The 22,853-nt window shown below is 62.5% G+C and overlaps 2 protein-coding genes across 11 annotated transcripts; one reads left to right on the forward strand and one right to left on the reverse strand.

Moving 5' to 3' along the window:
- Positions 1 to 719: 719 nt before the first annotated feature.
- Positions 720 to 22,711, reverse strand: TCEA2 (transcription elongation factor A2). 10 transcript variants are annotated; one of them, XM_049869416.1, is made up of 10 exons: positions 7,817 to 8,067; positions 5,135 to 5,197; positions 4,896 to 5,001; positions 3,956 to 4,043; positions 2,952 to 3,097; positions 2,661 to 2,717; positions 2,107 to 2,261; positions 1,895 to 2,041; positions 1,244 to 1,315; positions 748 to 1,100 (listed from the first exon to the last, which is right to left on the reverse strand). In XM_049869416.1, the coding sequence occupies exons 1-10, from the start codon at positions 7,883 to 7,885 to the stop codon at positions 1,092 to 1,094; spliced, it is 912 nt and encodes a 303-aa protein (XP_049725373.1). In that variant the 5' UTR covers positions 7,886 to 8,067; the 3' UTR covers positions 748 to 1,091. The 10 variants fall into 10 exon arrangements, 9 of the variants coding, with proteins under 9 accessions (XP_049725369.1, XP_049725372.1, XP_049725368.1 ...); XM_049869417.1 differs by having other exon boundaries at positions 764 to 1,100; positions 2,952 to 3,082; positions 7,817 to 8,061; XR_007515414.1 differs by having other exon boundaries at positions 720 to 1,100; positions 1,244 to 1,325; positions 2,661 to 3,097; positions 7,817 to 8,136.
- On the forward strand, positions 16,079 to 18,336 carry SOX18 (SRY-box transcription factor 18). Its single transcript, XM_049869419.1, has 2 exons — positions 16,079 to 16,475; positions 16,693 to 18,336. Exons 1-2 carry the CDS (start codon positions 16,136 to 16,138, stop codon positions 17,472 to 17,474), a joined length of 1,122 nt encoding a protein of 373 aa, XP_049725376.1. The 5' UTR covers positions 16,079 to 16,135; the 3' UTR covers positions 17,475 to 18,336.
- Positions 22,712 to 22,853: the final 142 nt, after the last annotated feature.

Raw genomic sequence — 22,853 nt, forward strand, 5'->3', positions numbered from 1 at the left:
GCAAAGTTTCTCTTCTGCCTACTTCCATGTATTGCCCCCAGGTGGGGCAGTGATCTCCTCACCAGGGTGTCCACGGGGCTCCAGGCACAAGCGCCACCCACCCAGCTGCCTGGCCCAGACCCTGAGTCTCCAGGCCCTGACCCTCCACCAAGCAGGGCGGCTGCTCAGCCTCCCACACACCTGAGTTCAGCGACCGTGGCATATCTCTGAATGGCCCCATGGACACCCTGGCGGGGAGTTCGGCAGTGGTGACTCAGTGCCAAGTACAGAGTCACCTCCATCCTCTCACGGGCCCCAGGAATGTCCTCATCACTCCTGCCTAGCCAAGCCTCTAAGAGGCTAAGTGAGTCAAAGCTGGAACTAGCCCAGGCCGAGACCCCCACATTCCCCCACCCTAGCATGTCCACTCTGCCACTTCAAGAAGAGATGTGGGTGGGAGACAGAACAAGCTGCCGAAAGGCCCCACAGGAGGGCATAGCAGAGGGACCCAGGTCAAAGCTTCCAAAACTCAAGGCTAGAGCTGCTGGCAGCATGGGGTGGGTTGGGAGGATGCTGAGGGCAGCTAACCTAGGCCTCACCTCAGTCATCTAAGTGGACAAGTCCCCTGCTCCGCCAGCCCACACACCCAGCTCGGCAGGCCCATCATATACACACACGCACATCCCTGAGTACACCCATCTCCCGTTCCTTCACTTCACCTGAAGACATGTGCACACATACACACAGGCTCATGGGATGCCACACCCACCTCTACGCCCAGGCCCTCAATCCTTCTGGGGCCAGCTGACCTTCCGTGATACCCACTGCCCATAGGGCCCCATGTCAGCTGGCCCCAGACTGGGAGGGCTGTCCACAGCAGCAGAGACAGACTAGACATGGAGAATGGGGGCAGCCCACCCAAACTGAGGGCCAAGGACATCAGGATGGCAAAAAGAAACGTTTAATAATTTGGGACAAAGGGGAGAAGTGCACGCCAGGCAGGATAGGGCGAGGGTAGGTTGTTTGGGGATGGCGGGGGCAGCACTGGGTCTCCAGGGAAGCCGAGTCGACAGGTGGGGAGGGCAGCAGAGGCTGCAGGCTCATGCATAGCTTCAGCAGAACTGTGAGGAGTCGGGCATGAGGCCATGGCTGAGGTCTCGGCCCAGCCCATGCTCTTGCCCATACCTGATGCTGGGGTGAGAGGCACAGTCACCCAGCTCAGACTCCCCAGGACCTGCCCACCCAAAGCCAGAGCTCAACCTACCTTCCAGCGGTTTCCACACTCGTTGCAGACAACGAAGGTGGTCATGGGCTCATCAGAGCTTCGGGTTTGCACCTGTGTGGGACTGTGGTGAGAAGGGCCCAGGCCGTGGGGCTGTTTCTCAGGGAGACCCGACCGGCCAGGGCCGCAGGAAGACCATCTCGTGGGGTAGGAAACACCAACCGCTGAGGCGGGCACCCCAGGATTGAGGGGGCTGTGCCTGGCTCTTGTCCTGTGTCATCTGGAAGCTTGCATGGCTTACAGACCAATGGGACCAGCAGGGCGGGTGGGCCCAGGTGCCACAGGGGAATGGGGTGGCTTGGTTCCCATGGCCTCCCAAAAACTCCATCTGCCAACCCCCATCCCCTCACCTGGACACCTTCTGGAGTCCCTACACCTCCTGACATCCATACCGCCCCCTCAGAGCACCTTGGCATCCACTCACCACACCCCACTCTTCAGGGCACCCCTGTTGGGCTGGACAGGGTCCCCAACCTGAGTGCCAGGTAGTGGACCCCACCACCAAGAATGCTGCTGACTGGGGCCAGGCCTCAGGAGAAGCTGGCTTGCAGGCAGGGGACACACCCGGTGTCAGTGAAGCTCTTTTCTACACCTGCCTCAGGTGAAGAGACTAGTATATGGGAGGAGGCCCACCTGGGTGTAGGTGCAGCTCTTCCTCTTGCACCTGCCACAGGTGAAGAGGTCAGTGTGGGTGCCACTTGCTCGGGCCATCTGGTGCTCACGGATGGCCTCTCTGGTCATGGCCTTACGGATCTCCTTCAGCTCATCGCTGGCCATCTCCTGGAGGGACGCCAGTCAGGGACAGGCCCTCAAAGCAGCCCCCTGCCCCAGGCCCAGTAGCTCACCTCCGAGGTCATCTCGGCAATGCGCTGGGGCGCAATGGTGCCACACAGCACGCTCCGTCGTAGCCCCGGGTTCTTGGCATCCTTCAGGTTGGAGATGCGGCTCCGAACGCGGTTCTTGTACTTGACGTCTGTGCTCCCCACGTCCCGGAAGATGCGTGCAGCTGCTAAGGACCCGTGGGCCTCCCAAGAGGGGCTGCACTGGGCTGGGGTTCTCCATGGGCATCCCCTCCCCACAGGGAACTCCAACTGGGTTGGGGTCCTCCATGGACACCCCTTCCCCATAAGGGGCTGGGCTAGGATGAGGAGCCACCGTGCTCTACCTGGCAGTTAGGACAAGCCCTTTGGAGCAGAGTCACCCACCCTGGCCTGGCAGCAGGCAGGGGACTCCACTGGACCATTCCGCACTGAGACCCTGACGCGCCCAGGAAGGAGGTGGCCGCCCTGCCTAGGGCACAGGGCGGCCGGCGGTGCCTACCAGCGGCCACCAGGGGGAGCCAGCCCCAGCAGGCCCCAGTCCTCACAGGTGCCAGGCGGCATGCCTGCAGGAAGGATATATTCCTCTATTTGGGCCGACAAATGCTCACAGTCTGCGCCGATGGCCACGTGGTCATCTGCAAGAGGCAGCCCTGACCAACCACGCCCACTGGCCCTCCACCCACCCAACACCCCGGGGCAGCAGGAAGGGACACACCACTGTGTCCCAAAGACCCCACCTGCCCCAAGTGGGCAGCACTGGGCTGGGGAAGGGGCAGGGCTGTCCTTCACGGACCCTTTGGAGCTTGTGTCCAGAGCCAGAGCAAGGATCAGGGACTGGGCGGACCTGGGTGTGGCTGGTGGGAACTCACGGTCTGTCTGCAGGGCAGCAGCCAACATCTCTCGGCACTTGTTGCGCACAGCATCACAGGTGATGGGTACTGGGGGAAATGTGGTCATCCGAGGGGTCGATGGTGTCCTGGGCAGCTCCGGCCTCTTGCGGCTGGAGAGGGACGGCCTATGGGGCTCAGACACGGGCCCAAGTGCACCATAACAGTGCAGACAGGACCAGAGGCCAGGGTGCCAGAAGCCATCCACAGCTCCACCCACTGTCAGGGAGACCCTGGACACAGCCACCCCTGGGTACCCTGACAGCAGCCACCACCACGGCAAGATGCCCATCCGCCTTGGTGGAGACAGGCTCGGCTCACCCAAGGCCAGTTCTTGGGTCACCCCTGCCAGGTATAAAACCAGTAAGGATACCTCCTCACAGGGCTAGGCCCCCACGTGGCAGCCCAACAGCCAGGCTACAGCCACCCAGCCCTCCCCCCACAACCCAGTGTCCCACGACCCAGAGGCCCCATGGGATGCCAATGGGAGCAGGAGGACTTCGCAAGGAAAAACAATACACATAGGTGTTCAGAAGGGTGCGATGCTCAGCAGCAGCTAGGTCCAGGCCTCTCCCCACCCCTCTTCTGGCACCTGCCCGGCCCCCTCCACAGACCCCCCCCGACCCAATTCCCTACACAGCCTCTGTCTGGCTTCTCCACCTGGCCCCTCACCACTCAGCACACACACCCGCTCTGCCTGCTCCTGTCTTGCCTCTCCACACCACCCACCCCGTGCCTTGCTGCTGGCTCCAGACTCTTGAGCTGCCCCACACTGGGCAGGGAGCAGCTCGCCGACGCCAAAGTAGACACACCAAGTCCAGAGTCATGGGCAGGACTCAACCCAGCGATGCCAGCCCAAGGAGCATTGGAAGGGGTGCAAAGCCACCCCCTCACAGAGCAGCACCCTCAGGGTAGGAGTGTGAGCACCGCTTCTCTGGGGGGCTAAGCTGGGATAGCACACACCTGTACCTGCCCCTCAAGCGCACCTGTGGGCCTTTCCCTCGGAGGTGTCCTTCGATGGCAGTGAGGCCAGGGACGTGCTCCTCCGCTCCCCAGCTTTGGCGTCTGAAGCATCTGCAGTTGCCAGATAACAGTGGGAAGGGGCTTGGCAAGGCAGCCCAGGAGGGCTGGGCCCGGCCGAGGGAGGCATACAGATGGCCGCCACAGGGTGGGCCCAGCCATACAGCACCCTTGTCCCCAGAAGGTCACACCCACAGCTGGGGAGCTGCCAGGGGCTACTGAGGAGCTATGGGGACTGCAAGGGGCTTTGGGGCTGCTGGCCTTCCTGCTAAAACGCCCTCTCCCCCGCCTCCCCCACCTCTGTATTCCATACCACCCCTGCAATGCCCCTTCTGCAGATGCCCCCCATGCTGCCTCCTGGGGCCAGCCCACTGCCCAGAGTGATCCCAAGGTGTGGGGATCCAGCAGTTGCAGCAGCAGTGGGTCCAAGGAGGCCAGCCCTCAGTATGACCAGTGTGCCTGAGCTGGACCAGGAAGACGTGTGTGAGCAACTCCTAACCAAGGCCCCTCTTGAACCCACAGCCGTGGCCCTGGGCCTGTGCCAGGGCTGGGACCCCTTTCCCCCCACACCAGCAGAATACACGCTTGCCCCACAGAAAACCCAACGGCCACACACACAGGCCCAGAGGGGCCTCTCAGGTCCAGAGGGGGACTCCCTGTCCTGGGTGGGGGGCATCTCTGCAACCCCCAGTCATCCCACTGTTCCCAGGAAGTGGTGTCTGGCCAGCCTAGTGATCCCTGCCCAGGCTGCCCTCCCTCCATCCCCTCCCTGCAAGGTGGTGTCCACACTCCAGCCAGCCACCTCCTTCATCCTCCTCTGAGTGGCCTCCTGACTTGGCCAGTCCCTCAAGTGCTCATCTTCCTGCCCCCCCCCACCTGCCCAAGCCCCCCAGGGCCTGACCGCACCCAGGAGCTTCTTCCAGGACTTAATGAGCGACTTGGCCAGTGCGATGACCTCTTCATCCGAGCTCTGCTTCCGAAGCGCATTGACCGACATCCCGATGCGGGTGGACTGGGGGAGGTGGGGCAGAGGTGTCAGCATGGGAACCCCCACGGGAGTGGACACCCCCTCTGTTCTCAGTGCCCCCCCCGCCCACCATGTACACACACCGCCCCCCACCCCCGTCCTGGACCTAGTGACTGACCTGCAGCAGGTGCAGTGTGACCGGCATGGCCTTCAGCTCCCGAAGCAGGTCCATCGCTCCTTCCTGGGGTAAGAGGGACCTCAGCTCAACAACCTCGGTGTAAGGTCTGTGGGACCTCACCCCTCCTCCTGCATGCCAGAGACTGACAATCTGGAGGTGCTACCAGGCCTCCACCTGGGGCTGCAGCACTGTAGCCCGGGTCCTGTGACTTCCCAACCTCCCCAAGACCACATCACCCAGAGCTGCAGCCAGTGGGCCAGCCCCAAACCCTGTGCAGGTCCCAGATCTTTGCCTACCACCTGTCCCCATTCCCTGGAAACAGGCAGCCTCACCCAAAGTGTACGGAAAGCAGGTGCACCCCCTACTCAAACAGCACCATGGCCACACTCAGTGGCACCCAGCCCCTCTCCACGGCGACATCAGCCAGTCCCAGGCCCGCCTTCTCATCACCAGCGGTCCTCACCTCCTCATGTCACCCCAGGATCAGACCCTGCCCCTCCCTCATGCCTAGACCACACAACTGCCCCCAGTGGTCTCCCCCTTGACCTTATCCCTGACCAAACCCTGGGCACAGCGCCCCCCACTGTCCCCCAAGTGCCCCAGGCAGCCTCAGGGCCCTTGCACAGCTGCTCCACTGCCAGCCCTCTGCCGCCTTTCCCTCCAAAGGTCCACTCACACAGCACCTCCTCAGTGAGGCCTTTCCTACTGAAAACTGCACCCACATCCATGTGACCCCCACCCTCCTCTACAGACAGAGCTCTACTGCACCAGTGAATCTCCACGTGTGTCTCCCTGCAAGATAAGGGATGAATGACCCATCACCCAAGGTGTGAGAGCTAACAACATCCTGCAGCCCAGGTGCCCTGCACAGGGCCAGGCCTGGCACACCCCCCCCCAAAGAAGGTGGTGTCTCTGCTTAGGCTGCAGCCCCCTCCTCATCCCATCAGGCAGGCCTCACCCCTTGGTCTGTACACTGGGACCTCTCAGAAGGGACAGATGGCTCTGCCTGCTGCCTTGGGCACAATCTCCCTCTTTCTTTTCATCCCCACCCCAGGGTTTCTATTGTGCCTCCACCTGGACACACAGCCTCCCCAGCTCTGCCAGGCCCCAGCCTGCCCTCCCACCACAACACCCCCACCCCCAAGTGAGCGCCTTTATTCCACCTTTGGTCATCTCTGCAAAGGCCTAGGAGACTGGCCCATACCCTTACTATGCCTGCCCACAGCTTCCTGGGGTGTGAACACCATAGAGCCTGAATGCTTGCTGAATGAATGAATGAATGAGAAGCAGCCTCTTCCTAAATGGGGGGCCACAGACCCCAGTCCAGAGTCACAGTCACCAGAGACCCAAAAAACCACCCCAAACCCCATGGCCATTGTGAGGCTTGGGATGGCCACCCAGCCCCTGAGCCGACTCCCAGCCAGTGGTCTTGCCCCACAGGGCATCCACTCTAGAGGGGAGAGAGCAGGTCTCTTGAAGGTTTATTGAGCCCTGGCTGCCTACTAGCAGCCCTGGTGGTACAGTGGTTAAGTGCTCAGTTGCTAACTGAAAAGCCCGCAGTTCAAACCCACCAGCTGCTTTGTGGGAGAAAAATGTGGCAGTCTACTTCCATAACGATTTACAACCTTAGAAATCCTATGGGGCAGTTCTACTCTGTCCTACAGGGTCGCTGAGCTGGAATCCACTGGCCGGTTGCCTGCTGCCCCCAGCTGGCAGGCCCCGCACAGCCTCCTGACAGGGCAGATCTCCACCAAGGACTCTTTGAAGGTTGCCAAGGTCACAAAGCTGGGGGGGGGGGCTGGCCTCTCCTAGAGACCACGGCACACAGCCTCCCAGGGCACACAGTGGCTGCTGGACAGGAAGACAGAGGGCCAAGCCACTCGGCATCTGGGGCTCGGCCAGCAAGTTTCCACCTCCCAGCTCTTACAGAATCCTATGGGGTTTCCTAAGGGGCTCTATACATCCATCCACCCCAGTCGCTGCGGGCTGAGTCCTGGCTAAGGACGGGAGAATTTACTGGAGTAACTGGACTTTGTGGAGTGGGGCAGTGGGGACAAAAAGGGCAGCCGGAAACGCTTCTGTTGTTTGTGAAGAGGACGGAGGGGCAGCACTGGGGCACGGGGCTGCACTGGGGGAAGGGGCGGGGAGGGGGTGGAGATGCCAAATTCTGCGTCCTGAGAAAGGTGGGGGGAGGGCTGGGGTAGGCAGAGGGCACAGGGCCGGGGGCTGGCGCTCCGGAAAGGTGGCTGGAAAGGAGGAAGGCGGGGGGCGCGGCGGTCGGCTAACAAGGGGGGCGGGGGGTGTTCTTCGAGAGGCCCGGGCGAGGGCAGCCGAGGAAGGTCTCCTGCAGCCGGGCCCCGGGTCTGAAGCCGCGGGCGGAACCCGGTCTGCGGGGGGCGGGGAGGGAGGGGCTCAGCCCCGCGGAGGGTCTCAGTCCAGGGCGGTGGTTCTGAGGCCGGGTCCGCCCGGACAGCGGCCTCTGCCGGGGCGCGGGGACGAGTAAACGGCCGGCCCGGGCAGGGGTCTCGGCCCTGGGCGAGGGTCTTCCCGTGTCCCAGGAGTCTGTGCCGGGGCGGGGGCTCGTCCTGCCTGCCCTCCAAGGGTCTCCCGGCCCGGGACCGGGGCTTGGCCGGGGTTCGGCGGGACGGGGGTCCCGGGGCCCTGGCGGCCCGCGACCCTCACCACGCTCTTCTTGGTCACCATCTTGTCCAGCCTCCGGGCGATCCGCGCAATCTCCTCCTCTTTGCCCATCACCGCCCCGGGGCGCGCCCCAGCGCCCGCCGCGCCAGCCCGCCGCCGGCTTCGGAGACAACCCCCGCCGCCCCGGCAACCCGCCGCAGTCCGCCGCAGTCCGCCGCAGCCACCGCTGCCGAGACCCTCGGCTCAAACCCCGACTCCCGCGGCCCCCGCGTTGCACCCTGGGTTGCGTAGTCTCTGCGCGCGCTCGTCCCGCGCGTGAGCGCCCCTCCTGGACCACAACTCCCAGCTGGCCCTGCGCGTGCGCGCGGCCTGCTGGGAAATGTAGTCCCAATGCCGGCCGCCGCCAGGAACCTGTGAGGCCAGGCAACTCGCAGTCCAACAGCCCCCGCGATGAGGGCCGCGGGTAGGGACCGCCGGCAGGGGGCGCCGCAGAGCGTCAGGCCCCTCTCGCCTGGGTCGGGCTGCAGCAGGGTCTCTGCTCGAAGTATCCCCAACTTCTCCGCGCTCGCCACGAGGCCTCGCGTCGGCGCCGGAGGGGCGTGAGCAGCAGTAGCAATATGGGGTCTGGAAGGGGCCTGGGCTGGGGTGGGAAGGCGCCGGAGGCGGGGGCACCGCTGGGGCTGGCAACCCCAGCGCTGCCCCTCGAGACGCCCCAAGCAAGGCAGTGGGTGCTCTGTGCCTCAGTCTCCCCGTCTGTAAATGGGGTGACCGCATCACCTCACAGGGCTGCTGTCAGGTGGATGCGAGTTGATTCACGTCACCACTGAGAACCGGGCCTGAATGCGGCACAAGCAATCCCAGTCATTGTTAAGTTGCTGCTGGAGGGCAGATCCCCTGAAGGACCAGCCTGCACTCACAGGAGGGACTGGCTAGGCCGGGGAAGGACAGCGCCCCACCCATTCCACCTCCTGAGCGATGCCCATGCTGGGTGGTTTGTTGGAGGGGGTGTGGTTCAGAGGGAGGGTTCAGGCCAAGGGCACTGGACCCTGAGGCCACGTGGAGGTGTGAGGCCCAAACAGCCTTGGCTGACATTAACGAGATATGAATAAGCTTCACAGCAGCCAAAGCGAAAAGGAAAACAGACCATAGCTCTAAGCCCAGCCCAGCCCAGTAGGTCCTTGTGGCCCAATGTGGCCTGAATGCCATGGTCTGAGCATGTGTGCGACCTCAGAGGCACCGGGGGAGGCTGGAGCCACATCCTTCAACAACCTTCTCAATGGCCTGTGACTGGCCAGACCAGAGAGCTGGCCAGAGGACCTCAGACCAGCTCCCGGGCTGCCCTCGTGCAGGAACCACGAGGGCGCTCCTGTAGCCTTGGGGACACAGGGGACACAGGTGGGGCCGAGCTGACTCGAGGTCATGGATGGAGCTGGTGTCCCAGCTGGAGGTCCTGAGACTCCCCAGCCCCTGCAGGAGGGACTGCGGAGACGGTATGGGGGGAATGTGGAGCAGCAGCCTCTAGATGGCAGTGGTGAGCCAACCATGCCAGTCCACACACGGTGGGGCCTCTAAGGGGCTGTGGTAGGCTCCAGCAGGAGGGGCAACAGAGCCCAGTCTCCCGTCCCTCCCAGAGCACATCCTGCCCCAGGCCCCTCCTCACTGGAGCTCCCCAGACTACTCACAGTACTGGCCCTTCTGACCCCAGCCCTCCACTCCTGGTGTGTCCACACCTCTGGTCTCTGCTCGTACCCTTCACCTCCAGACCTCCCAGGCAAACTCCTGCTCAATCTTCAAAACCCAGTTAACATGTTCCACATCTCTGACATGTGTTGCCCCCCAGAGTCTGGGGAGATCCAGGGAGCCAAGCCTTTTGGAGCTTTAGTTCAGACAGTTAGTCACCCTTAAACAAACAAAGCAGGGCCGGCCACTCTGACCAATGGGGACAGACTTTCTGGAGGGTGAGGCAGCAACAGCCCAGCTTCACCAGCTTCACCACCTTCTGGGTTGGCCCCTCTCCAGGTTTCCCCCTGCTGATGTAATGAAGCCCCTGCAGGGCTGGCAGGGAGGGGGTGGAGGCTAGGCCACAGCGTTGGCCCATGCAGGGCTGGGTGTGGGTGGGAGGAGAAGGCAGGGGCTGAGGCATAAATGGGCAGAGAGGTGCGGCCAAAGGAAAAGGGTGCCAGGCGGGGGACTGCTATGCGTCCATCTGTGCATGAGCATCAGCCTCTGCCTCTCCCAGCCTCAGAGCTCCCTCCTCCAGGGAGCCCTCCTGCTTTATCTCCCACAGGCAGCTCCAGTGAGGTTCACGGAGACTCAAAGAACAGCTCTCAGGAAACCTCGTCTGGGGACTACGGCACTGTCAGGGGAGCCCAGGAGGCAGACACACCTGAGTGGGGGTCGAGGCTGCAGACAGCTGCACTTTGGCCCAAAGAACTGCTCCTTCCCACCAGTCCTGCAGCCCCTCCCATCTCAGCCACGTGAGACATCGGAAGCCCAGGCCATTATTTTTCTATTTGTGTCCCCCACCCCCTCCCGCCCAGGCCGCCCAGGCCGGCCATGACCCCAGCAGACAGGCATTGAGCTTCCCTTCTGGCTGGGCGGGGCGGTGGTGGGAAGGCTGGGGCCGCTGAGCTCACACGGACCCCCCACTTCCCATGGCCATGGGGGGCACTGCCCTAGGCTAGTCACAGCCTCACAGCCCGGAGCCCACACCCACCCCTTGCCACCCCCTCCTGAGCACCCCAATCCACCAGACCTTCCCTACTGTGGGGTTTCTGAGGGGCCATGATACCAGCCAATCCCACCTAGGCCTCCCTTCGGTCCCCCTGCCCAGGTGCTCCTGGCTGTGTCCATCACTGACAGCCTGCTCTGTGGGCCTCAGTCTTCCAGTCGGTGGAATGGGAAGGGCTGCCCACCCAAGGTAGTGTCTCTCGGAAAGTCCCAGCCCACAGCCTTGGCCCAGGCCCCGCTCCCTCCCCAAGAGGCAGCGTGGGGTGGGGGTGCAGGGCATCCCCCAGAGGCCAGCACGGCTGCCTGCTTCAGGCACTGCTTTAACAATGCGCTTCCCCCCACACAATTCCCAGAAACACCGCCCTCCAGCCTGCCAGCCCGCCAGCCTGGCGGCCACTCCACCCTCCCCAGAGGCCCTGGGCAGCAGCGGGGGTGGGGAGGCTCAGGCTGTGGGAGAAGTATGTGGGTTCGACCCACAGGCGGGCAGCAGGCCCAGGCTCACTGGGCACACTGGGCTCCAGCCTCAGTGTGAGAGGCCTTGGAAAACTGAGTGAAATGATACCCCTTCTCTGCTCAAACCCTCCCAAGGCCCCACATCTCCTTTGGGGGAAAAGAAAGACCTCCCTGGTCCCCGCACACTGGCCCCCTCAGCCTAAAACATGCCTCCCCACGAATCTGTAGGTCTCCCTCCTCCACGTGCTTCCTTCAGGCGTCAGCTCATCGAAGGGCAGGCAGTGAACACCAGGACACCCCGTTCCCTTCACCAGCATCACTGTTCTCCATAACATGTCTCCACCTGGCACCCCATACTCTTTCTGTCTTGTGGATTTGCTGATTGTCTCTGCCCATGGTCAGGGTCTGTTCACTGCCAAATCCTCAGCCCCCAGGACCGCCTGCTACAGATTGGGGGCTGAGGGAGGAGTGAATGAATGAATGAACGAATGAGCCAACCCTGCCCATGAGCAAGAGGGGTGGGGTTACCCAGGTTGGATGATCCCTGAGAACAGAGTCCTGCCCCTCCGAGACAGCTTGGTTGCCAAACCAGGACAAGCAGCTAAGAAACACATGGCTTCAGGCCTCCCACCCTGCAGGGCTGGGGGGAGGTGGAACGGGGTGCTGGGGGTGCTCTACTCCCACTCCCACCCTGGCTCCCTCTCTCCCTGATTCCCAGAGGAGCTGGCAGCCACCCCAGGGATGATTCAGGGCCCCTGGACAGCAAGTGTCACGGAGAGTTCAGGTGGGGAGGGAAAGGCCAGTCCAGCAGGGGCACACAGAGCCAAATAGGGGCTGGACATGCACTGCAGGACCCAGGGCACTCGGCCATAGGCTGGGGCACCAAGTGGTGTGGCTCGGAGGGGGTAGCGGTATGGCCAGAGATACACTGGACAGGAGCGGGCTGGACAGGAGGGGACTGGCCAGGCCACCGGACAGAGTCTGGCGCCTGCTCAGCCCAGGCTCCCTCAGCCGGCCTTCCTTCCTGAGCTGGTGTTTCCTGGCCCCGCCCTGCCATTGCCATGGGAACCAAGAGGGGCAGTCCCCTTGCCTGGTTCCCATGGAGCCCCCACTGAGCAGCCAGGAGGCCCACACAGCATGCGGACACCCTGAGGACACACCGCAGCCACACAACACACCCCTAAGGGTTGCACAATAGCCCCCAAGCTCACAGGCACCTCAGCACCCTGCAGATATGCAAGAACCCCTGAGGCACCCCAACTTCATCCTACAGCCCATACCCCACAGTGCAACACAGTCTGCCTAACAGTCCCTAAGCAATGCCCCAGTCCTGTGGGCATCTGCAGCACCCACAAAGACAGAGCAGCCCCTCCACTGCGTGTGACCTGACCCAGCAGCACAGAGTGGGCAAGCCTTCTGTCCCCACCACCCCACACCTGCTCAGCCTACCTCTCCACAGCGCCCAGGGGAGACAGGGTCCTGGCCACCGCATATATCCAGCCTGAGGCCTCTTTAGACTTGCAACGGCCCCCCACTTACACCCCAAGACACCAGCCAAGCAGCCACCTCTTGCACCAACCCCGACACCCAATCCCACACCAACGCCTAACTGTGGCAAATCACGCACAGGAACACGGACCCCGACCCCACGCTAGAGAGCTCCAGCTGGGGGAGCGTGAGCACTCACACGCACTCATCCCCATGCCTGCTCATGCATGCGTTCACGCAGGCACACTCATCTGCTTACACACGCTCATGCCCACAACTGTCCACACGCTCACACCTGCTCACACGCGGCCACTCACACACACACATCCAGATCCACACACACTTGCTCACGCCCACACACGCCCACCCTGCACACACTCACACCCATCCATGCCCATGCCCACTCACGCCTGGTCACACCTGTTCACACCCGTGACCTCTCACGCTCACACCCACTCACTACAGCCCTCGCCCTCCTGCACACTCATGCCCACTCGGGAAAGCACGGAGTGCCCCCAGCCCCTTCTCAGAAGTGGGGCTGGCATTCCTGGAAGGCCAGGCCCAGCACCCTGGGACTGAGACAGGAGAGCAGGGGCGGGTGAACCCACTAGGTCAGTGACTGACCTAGTCATTGGCCACAGGCAAGTGCCCAACTGGCTCTGAGGCACAGGGCGGCCTCCCCGACGACCCCATCCTGCCTGGACCACATGGCTTTCACTCTCTGAGTATCCTAGGTGACAGAGGCTGCCCTCCCATCGCCAACCCCAAGGACACAACACCACTCAGAGGCAGGGTGGCTCCAAAGCCAGGGTCTCAGAAGACCAGAAGGGCCCTGTCACCTGAAGCCTTGGCCAACAGAGGACCCCCCACTTTGGGAGCAGAGGTTCTGGGCCCCCAGGACTCAGTAATTGGTCCCAGCCTTGCTTCTTCTGCAGTTGCCAGGGGCTGGATGGTGCAAGCCTGTGAGGTCTGCGCCCCTGGCAGCGCCTGGGAGGTCCCGCCACCCCCAGCCCGGAACAGAGCCAAGCCCCTACCCAGAGCCACCAAGAGGGGACAGCCAAGCATCATCTGTGAGCCTCCCCCAGAGACTGGAAGTCCGGTTCAAGCTGAGGGAGGAGAGTGGGCAGAGGCCAGAGGATGGTATCCACTGAACACCCCACGCACGCACTCCACCTTTCTCTGTGGGGGCTGGGGGCTGTAGACTGGCTCTTTCACAAAGATAAGTGGCAGCCTACCAGGGCCAGACCAGCCTGAGGGTCATAGGAATGACCCTAAACTCATGAATCACCCCCCTTTGGATGAGCTGGAGCCACCACTCCTGGTCAGAGAAGCCTCAGGGACCCCTCCCTTGGTAGGCAGTGAGGCTGGGGTCTCACTAAGCAGGATCCACAGGCCAGGCCCTGGTCTCCTCGAGACAGAGTTCAGCTTCTGCCTGGCCCCTAAGGCCTGGAGCAGCCTCAGCACCTGGGTTCACTTCAACAGACACACACACACACACACCACACACACACACACACACACACACACACAGAGCAGATCCTCCCCAGCACAGCCAGCCCAGAGCTGGGCCACACCCACACCTGCCTTGTGCAGCTCTGAAGAGCCTCCAGCCCCATGTGAATGGCCCTCTTGCAGGATCAGGGTCAGAGTTGACCTTGCAGTAGCCCCTACCCTGCGGCACTCCCATCTAGTCAGTGGCCAGGGCTCCCCCACCCCGCAATCCCCACGGAGCAGCATCATGGGAGGGCTCTCCAGTGGCCATGCCCGGCCCCCCACCCCAGCCAGCTCACAGGACATGACAGCCGGACACCTGAGTCTACAGCCTGGCCCAGGGGAGGGTCACTGTCTGGCGCCAGACAAGCAGCCTGGGGGCCGGGGGGGGGGGGTTGTGGTGAGGTAATGCCAGACACTGCCTCTGGAGCAGCTTTGACAACTCTGGGCTCTCAGGGCTGCAGGGTGGCCAGGCAGAGCACTCAAGGGAACTGCAAATCTGTCCCAACGTGGGAGAGGGCTGCAAAGGGGACCCTGGAGGCTCCTTTCCAGGCCTAGTGATCATCACCCTAGGCTAAGCCAGACCGTGGAGACCCAGAGGGTACACACAAGGCGACAGGTAGAGGTAGCCACAGGTGCTGGGAAGACCATGGCAGCTCGCCCTTGGGACTCATCCCCCAACTGGAGTCTTCCTCACATACCTCCCCCCACCCCTGACCCAGAGCCAGACCAGACCAGTGAGCCCCCTGGTCCCCCACCTCACCTGCAGGCCCTGCACCTCCCAGAAAATGCCATTCTTCACCCTAAGCCTCTGTGCACCCGTGCCCTGCCCCCCCCCCCCCCCCCCCGCCCCGGCACTAGAGCCTAGGAGCCAAATCTGAACAACTGGGGAAATCTGTAAACCACTTTTGGAAATCCCATCCTTTACTCCTCAGGCTGATGGGTGGCTGTTACTGAGACCAAGTGTGGTGAAACATGACCTAGGAACAGGCTGGATATGTCACAGCCCTCAGGTTGGGGACCCTGAAGGCCACCAAGGGACAGTGGCCATTGCTACAGCACCTGCACAAGACCCCTGTTTGCCAGCGCTGACAAAACCCACTCTGCAACGAGAGGGTGTTAAGGAGGGCAGAGAGGCCAGAGCCACAAGGCCACTCACCCGACAAAACCTGATGGACTGTTGGGGGGTGCAGGGAGACCCCTGGCCTCTGAGGCCAGAATCCCCCCATGGGGTGGGACCAGGACAGTGAGGAGCAGGGAGGCAGGATATTCCTCTGGAAACCATTTAGTTCACCAGCACCTACGGGGCAGCCAGGTGTCCCCCACTCCCATAAAGCCTTGTTCTCTCTGGCTGCAGCCATTGCTTGCCCCCCTCTCCCCCTTTCTGAACAGGCCCTGGGGGAAGGGTGAGGCCCAGGCTCTAGATGCCCTCCCAGGTCCCCGTCCAGGGCATCTGCCGTCTCCCTCCCCTGTCCCGGCATCCAGACCAGCATCAGCTGGCGTGGGGAGGGAGCAGAGGACTGCCTGCTCCTTTAGCCCCACGATGGACTTAGGGGGGAGGAGGGGTCTAAAGTCCAGTGGTTAAAGTTCCACCTGTGCGTGGAGGGTTGAGAACCTGAACCAACGTCCCAGGTGGCCCAGAGGGCGCCCGTCCTAGAGCCTGGAGCCTTTCCGACGGTGCTTCTTACGTTTGAAGTTAGACTCTAGGGAGGACTTACGGGCGGGTGGCAGGATGTCCTGGAGAACTTGGTGTTGAAATAAGACGTCCCCTCCTCCTGGAGTTACCTGGGGGAGGGGGTCGCGGGAGCGAGCCAGCCATGGCCATCCTCCCCCAACTACCACCCGGGGCGACTCTGTGGGTGGGGCGGTTACAGCTCAGCTTGAAGGCCCTACAGCCCCCCAAGAGGAACCCCCCTCTGAGCCCCAGCAGCTTCTGCAGCTCTTTCCCATTCGAGGGTCTCCCGCTCCGAGAGCGCGGGGGAGGGGGCGCCGCGGGAGGGAGGCCGCACGGAATCCGGCTAAGAAGAAAGGAGCCCCCGGGGAGGGGGCGGCCCGGCCCGCGCCCCGCCCGCCCGCCGCCCATTGGCCCCGCGCCGCTATATCTGGGCGCCAGCCCGGCGCGAGGCCACCACCAGTCCCACGGCCGCCGCCCGTCCGCCGCGCTCCGCGCTCGTCCCGCCCAGGCTGCGCCCAGCTGGAATGCAGAGATCGCCGCCCGGCTACGGCGCACAGGACGAACCGCCCGCCCGCCGCGACTGTGCATGGGCCCCGGGCCCTGGGGCGGTCGCTGAGCCGCGCGGCCTCCCCGCCCCCGCCGCCGCTGCCCCCGCTGCGCCTGCCGCGCCGTCCAGCCCGCCGCGCAGTCCCGAGACGGGGCGCTATGGCCCCAGCCCGGCCGGCCGCGGGGAGCGCCAGGCGGCTGACGAGTCACGCATCCGACGGCCCATGAACGCCTTCATGGTGTGGGCAAAGGACGAGCGCAAGAGGCTGGCGCAGCAAAACCCGGACCTGCACAACGCGGTTCTGAGCAAGATGCTGGGTGAGCGGTGGGGACGGGACACGGGGCGGGGGGGAGGAGCTGGGGGCCTCGGGAGGGGGGTGCTGGTGGCCTCGGGTGGGGACCCTCCCGCCCGCTGGGCCCCTCCCGCCCGCTGGGCCCCTCCCGCCCGCTGGGCCTGGGCTGCCGCTAGCCCTGGGCGCACGCAGGCCCCAGTCACCCCCCATCCGCAGCCCACTGACCTTCGCCTGGCCCGCAGGCAAGGCGTGGAAGGAGCTGAGCGCCGCGGCGAAGCGGCCCTTCGTGGAGGAGGCCGAGCGGCTGCGCGTGCAGCACCTGCGCGACCACCCCAACTACAAGTACCGTCCGCGCCGCAAGAAGCAGGCCCGCAAGGCCCGGCGGCTGGAGCCCGGCCTCCTGCTCCCGGGCCTAGCCCAGCCTCCCGAGCCCTTCCCCACGGCGCCCGGCCCGGCCCGCGCCTTCCGTGAGCTACCACCGCTGGGCGCCGAGCTGGACGGCCTGGGGCTGCCCACGCCTGAGCGCTCGCCACTGGACGGCCTGGAGACGGGAGAGGATGCCTTCTTCCCGCCGCCCCCCGAGGACTGCGCGCTGCGGCCCTTCCACGCGCCCTACGCTTCCGCCGAGTTGTCCCGGGACCTAGGCGGCTGCTACGCGGCGCCCCTGGCTGAGGCGTTGCGGACCGCTCCGTCCGCAGCCGGCCTCTACTACAGCGCCCTGGGCGCGCCCGGCCCGGCGCCATACCCCGGGCCGTTGTCGCCGCCGCCAGAGCCCCCGCCGCTGGAGGGCGCCGCCGAGCCGCTAGGGCCGGCCGCCGAGCTGTGGGCCGACGTGGACCTCACCGAGTTCGACCAGTACCTCAACTGCAACCGGACTCGGCCCGATGCCACTGCGCTTCCGTATCACGTGGCGCTGGCCAAGCTGGGCCCGCGAGCCATGTCCTGCCCCGAGGAAAGCAGCCTGATATCTGCGCTGTCCGACGCCAGCAGCGCGGTGTACTACAGCGCCTGCATCTCCGGATAGGCCGCCACCCGGCCTTGTCTGCACTGCGCTTCGCCCGCCGCCGCCTCCGCCACTGCGTCGCCGTGTATCCCTGCTATTTTTCTATCGCGGGTGTACATCGCGGCTCCACGTGCCAAACCCGCGGCAACGCACAAGTCGCCAGAACCCGCTGGCGGCCTTGCGCCCATTCTGCCTCCCTTAATCCCTTTTCTGTGCTACTCGGCCACCGCCCGCAGGGCATCAGCAAGGGTGTGTGGGACTCCTCCCGGGTTTTTCCAGGAAGCCCAGGCCTGGGACATGTTGGTCCATCTGCCAGGGTTACGTTTTTCAAGTGCATAATCCTTTTTCTGCCGTGCGTTTTCTAGAACCAGACTGTTTTTTACTTTTTTTTAATATGCATAATACAATATATTTAATTTTTAGTTAAACTTTTAACCATTTTCCCCCAAGGGGTTTACGGTGACCAGAAGCATCAATGTAGCAAAGGGTTTTTAACGTGAGGATTAACAACGTCTGTTCTGTAAGGAGTAACCTGGAGCTGGGATCCCCTGATGGCTCCCTCCCTTGAGGTTCCCTTGGCCAGGCGAGGCCACAATAAAGTGCCTCCGCCTTCCCTCTGCACTGGTGTCTGGTGGTTGTTGAGAAGGATGGGAGCAGTACCCAAGGGACCCTGGACATGCCCTTCCCTTCAGACCTTCCCCACGAAGCCTGATACTCCAGCTTGGGTTCCCTCATCACCCTTTCTCCATCCTATCCCTGCGGGGCATGCCCCACACACAAAGTAGATGGGGCCCGGGGTGGGGCACACCCCACTCTCCCAGTGCTCTGTTCCTCTCCTGACCCACCCCCAACATAACTTGAGCCTAATGGTGGTCAGGCCCCCCACAGCTATCACCGTACCTCCTCCTTAAAAACCTTTCTAAGCCCAGGGACTGCCCAGAACAGCACCCCTCATTGAGGGACTGGCGGGTTTACACATATATCAGACACAGCATCCAGGGACTTCCTGCTCACCTTCATTCCTTCATTTCCCTTGATGAACAAGTGTCCTGGGGGCTGCACCGTGCCATGTCCTTGCTCCTGGGGTGCCCTGTCGGTCTCTGGCTACACCCCACGACCAGCACCAGGGTTCAGGCCTCACATCTAAGCCCCCCCCTCAGCTCTACAGCCCCATCACACCAACCCCATGTCCCCTCCCCAACGGGTCTGCAGAACTGGACACCCTCTTCCAGCCTACCTCCTTGGTCACCTCGCATATTAACTCAGCCCACAGCTCCTTTCCTGCTGACCCTCAATAGAGGCCATATGCTGGGGACAGGGCCTGGAGCACCCCCAGAAGTGAATCCCTTGCACGTTCACACACTCTGCAGGCCCTGGCAGGTCTTCTAGGCAAAGAGGAGTGTCCTCCCGGTCTACCCTGTCCCAGCTTCCTCACCCTACCCAGGTGTACATCTGGTCCTTGACAATCCTGGTGCCAGGAAACACTCAGTTCAGTCTATCATGTGAGAGTATTTGAGCAAATGCCTTTGAGAGCTGATCCATGAGGGTGGGTATCTTTGAGGCTGTGTGTATAACTGGGTGGGGGGGGATTCTGTGTGCAACTGTGTGAGGTCCTCCATGATTCTGTGTGTGTGACTCTGCCTGCATGCACATGTGTGTGTGAGCAGGTGTTCACACAGGTGAATGTGTGCATGTGTAGTGCGTGTGTGCACTCATGGGAGTGTGCATGTGTGTGCGTGTATGTGTACGTTTTGTATGTGTAAGTGTGAGTGTGCATAAGTGTGTATGAGGTGTGTGTGAAGTTCCAAGTGTGGCTGTGGGGCTGTGACCGTGTGAGCATGTGACTCTGACACTGTCCATGTGGTTACTGCATGTGTGAGCCTGTGTAGTTGTGTCAGATGCCCAGGGTTTGTGTGTGTGCGCATATCTGCAAATGGGATCTGCAGCCTGAATATGGGTGTGCGGGGGTGCCAGGGCTCTCCTCCCTGAGGCTCGGTAATGTCACCCCATTAACCACACGAGCCCCCATGCATTGGTGGCAGAGCAGGGGGAGCAGAGCCATATGCTGAGGAACCAGCTGGCACCTGGGCCATTGGCAGGTGAGCTCAAGAAACTCAAAGGGACAGAGAGAGACACAGAAAGGGACAGGAACAGACAGGGAGGTGGGCAGGAGATGGATTCAGAGACAGAGAGAGACACCCCAGGTGGATGGAGGGACAGAGGGGGACAGATGGAAGTAAACAGAGACCACACAAGGCAGCGGTGAGGACACCATCATACCTTGGAAACAACGGTGAGACTGCTACATGTGGCACGTGGCAGGGAGGCCCTGGTGCAAAGCACCCTGCTCTCGGTGCCCACCAGCGTCTGCTCCAGCCCCCCTTGATGCCCACAGATCCACACACAGAGAAAGTGCTGGGCAAATAGACACACTCAGCCAGCTGCCTCCACATGTCTCCTAGCAGGGCTGGAGCAGCATCCCTACTGCCCAGGCCACATGGCTCAGGGTCCCCTTCCAAGCCCTCCAGATCAGTGGGCTGTGGCTGGCATGTCAGTGCAGCCCATCACCCTCTTGAGGAGGGGCAGATCAGACTGCCCCCCAAGTCCCTCCCCCAGGTACCAGAGTGGGAGACCAGCAGGGCCCCAATTTAGAGCAAGGCCGGTGCCAAGACTGCAGGCTGGAAGGCCAGGAGTAGGATCAGAAGGGGGATGTGAAAGGTCTGGCAGGCTCAGCACGGCTTCCACTGAGGGCAGCTCTTTCCAATAGCAGTCCTGTTAGTGGGGGGCCTTATAGGACCCCCTGCCCAGTGTCTTCCTGGAGAGCACCCCATGGGGACACCCCTATCTCTGCCCCAGCTGGACGGAGCAGCCCCCCCAGGCAGGATTACTGCTCCAGCTCCCCCCACCCCCACCCACCTCCCTGAGGGTCTGAGAAGGGAAGTCCCCTCCCCCAGCTCCTGCTGAGTCAGGTCAGGAACAAACCCAGGCGGCCTTGATCCTGGCAGGAAGCTCTGGCAGCCCTGCCCAGCACTGGCCTTGGTCCTCCTGCTGACCCCAGGCCCCTGGAGGGACCTGCACACCTCCCCTCTCCCAGGCACTGAGCCCTGCCAGTCCCATCCAGCGGAGGTGTCAGGGAATTGGGGGTTGGCAGTAGACACTGAACCTCCCAACACTGTCCCCCCCAGGCCACCTTTGGGGATGCCAATGACTCACAGACAAAGAGATACATGAGGACCAAGGCTCTCTTCACCCACCTGACCCCAACAAAGCCATGCTGGGGGGGCCCTGAGGGGGAGGGTGTGGGGGCCTGAGTCACCACATGGAAGGAAGAGCCGCCCTTTCCCTTCAGTTCTCTCCACCTCAACTGGACAAAAACTCTAGAAAATCCAACCAGAGCTTTACGTGTCACAAAATCTGCCTACCATTTTAAGTGTATAATTCAGTGGTTTTTAGTGTGTTCACAGCTGTGTAACAACCATCGCCAAAACTCTGTCATTTGACCATTAGCTGTCAGCCCCATTCCCCTACTCTCTCACCAGCCCCCGTTTCCTGTCTTTATGGATTTGCCTCCTCTGAACATGTCATATGAACAGAATCATATAATATGTGGCCTTTTGTGAATGCCTTCTTTCACTCCACGTATTTTTTTTTTAATATGTTCTAGTTTCATGTTGTAGCATAGATCAGAGCTTCATTGCTTTTCATGGCCAGGTAATACTCCTTTAAGGAGCCCAGGTGGTGCAGTGGCTAAAGCACTTGGCTGCTAACCAAAAGGTCGGTGGTTAGAACCCACCAGACCCTCCACTGGAGAGAGATGTGGCAGTCTGCTTCTGTGAAGATTCACAGCCTTGGAAACCCTACTCTGTCCTAGAGCGTGGCTATGAGTTGGAATCCACCGGATGGCTTTGGTTCTGGGGTAACAGTAGACCGTATGGGTGGACCACGTTGAGCTCATCAGTTGATGGACACCTGGGTTGTACCCACTTTTTGACTCCTGTGCAGAGTGCTGCTGTGAACGTCGTGACAGGGTTCTCTGTGGATGTGTTTTCATTCAAATCTGCATAATGTTGCCGCTCTGATGAGGAAGTCTGAACAGGTGGCTTGGTACCTTGAACCCATGTGGCAGACCACTCCGCCAAAAGGGAGGTTCAGAGCAGCCTACATCCAACTGCAAACAGGCGCCCAAGACCAGGAATCTGTAGGGACTGACTCAGTCCAGGCCACCCCGTTCTCTGGCCCTTAGCCCAGGAAGGTCTCGGCCAAGTGAGGGGAGGGGCGAGGAGTTCTGGGCTGTGCGTGTAGCGGGGAGACTAGGAGTGGGAGCCGCACGTTTCCTCCTTATTGTGCTTCAGCCCCGCTCCAGCTTCTTCTCAGCCCGGGGACCTCAGCTCAAACCCTCGGACCCACGGAAGTCCGACCCCGGGTGGAGGAGTGGGAGAGGGCATGGGCGGAGCAAAGAGAGCACCCCACCGCCCCGCGTCCCCCTCCGCCAGGTCCCCACTAGCCTCACCATCCGGCCCCGCCCCTTTTCCCGGCCGGGTCCCATCCAGTCCCCGCTAGCCCCTCGCCCCACCCCGCCCCCCTCCTCTCCCCCCGCCGCGTCCAGTCCTGTCCCTTCTGCCCCGCCCGCGTCACCCACGCCCCTCCCGCCTGGCGCGAGAAAACAGGAAGGGGCGCACGGCGGCGGCGGCGGGGCAGGAAGCGACCGACGGGCTCGGCGCTTATCTCGGCGCGCAGCCCCAAGCCCTGGCCCGACGCCCTGTGCCGCCGGCGGGCAGGGGGGCGCCGAGGACTCCCGGGTACCTACTCACCTGGCCGGGAGCCCTGACCTGGCTGAGGCCCGAGGTTCACCCTGGCCGACACCCCCAGGCCACAAATGTCACAACTGGACCATGGGGTGGGGCTAGAACAGACCTTCACCAAGCTGAGCGTCTAGAGGCCCCCCCGCCCCGCAGACGTGAGCAGAGGCCCCCTCCAGACCAGCTGAGGGGTTGTGATAGGCCGCCCGACCCAACACACACACACACACACACAGAGCCCCCTCTGCCCCACCAAAGTCCTGACTTCCCCATTTCCCCCCAAACAAGGACTCACTTCCCGGCAGGTGCAAGTGGCTCTGCTTAGTGGTTCTTCCGGGTTTCAGTGGGGAGGGGGCTGGTGGCTGTTTGTTTCTGTATTTACAAAGCTTGGTCTTTTCCTGGGGAGTGGGCAGGATGGGGCTGTCCCTGGACCTCCTCCCAAGGTCCCGAAGGCCACTGTAGGGACAATGGAACCCAGCACCTGGCACACCCTGCCCTTCCCCCCAGTGAATATTTGCTTCCTGGGCTGGGGGGGGGGGGCTTGTTTGTTTCCCTATCAGCCACAGCTGCAGTAGGTAGCGCTGCCCACCTGCAGGCTCAG

The sequence above is a fragment of the Elephas maximus genome, chromosome 25 (genome assembly GCF_024166365.1).
Source record: "Elephas maximus indicus isolate mEleMax1 chromosome 25, mEleMax1 primary haplotype, whole genome shotgun sequence".
NCBI lineage: Eukaryota > Metazoa > Chordata > Mammalia > Proboscidea > Elephantidae > Elephas > Elephas maximus.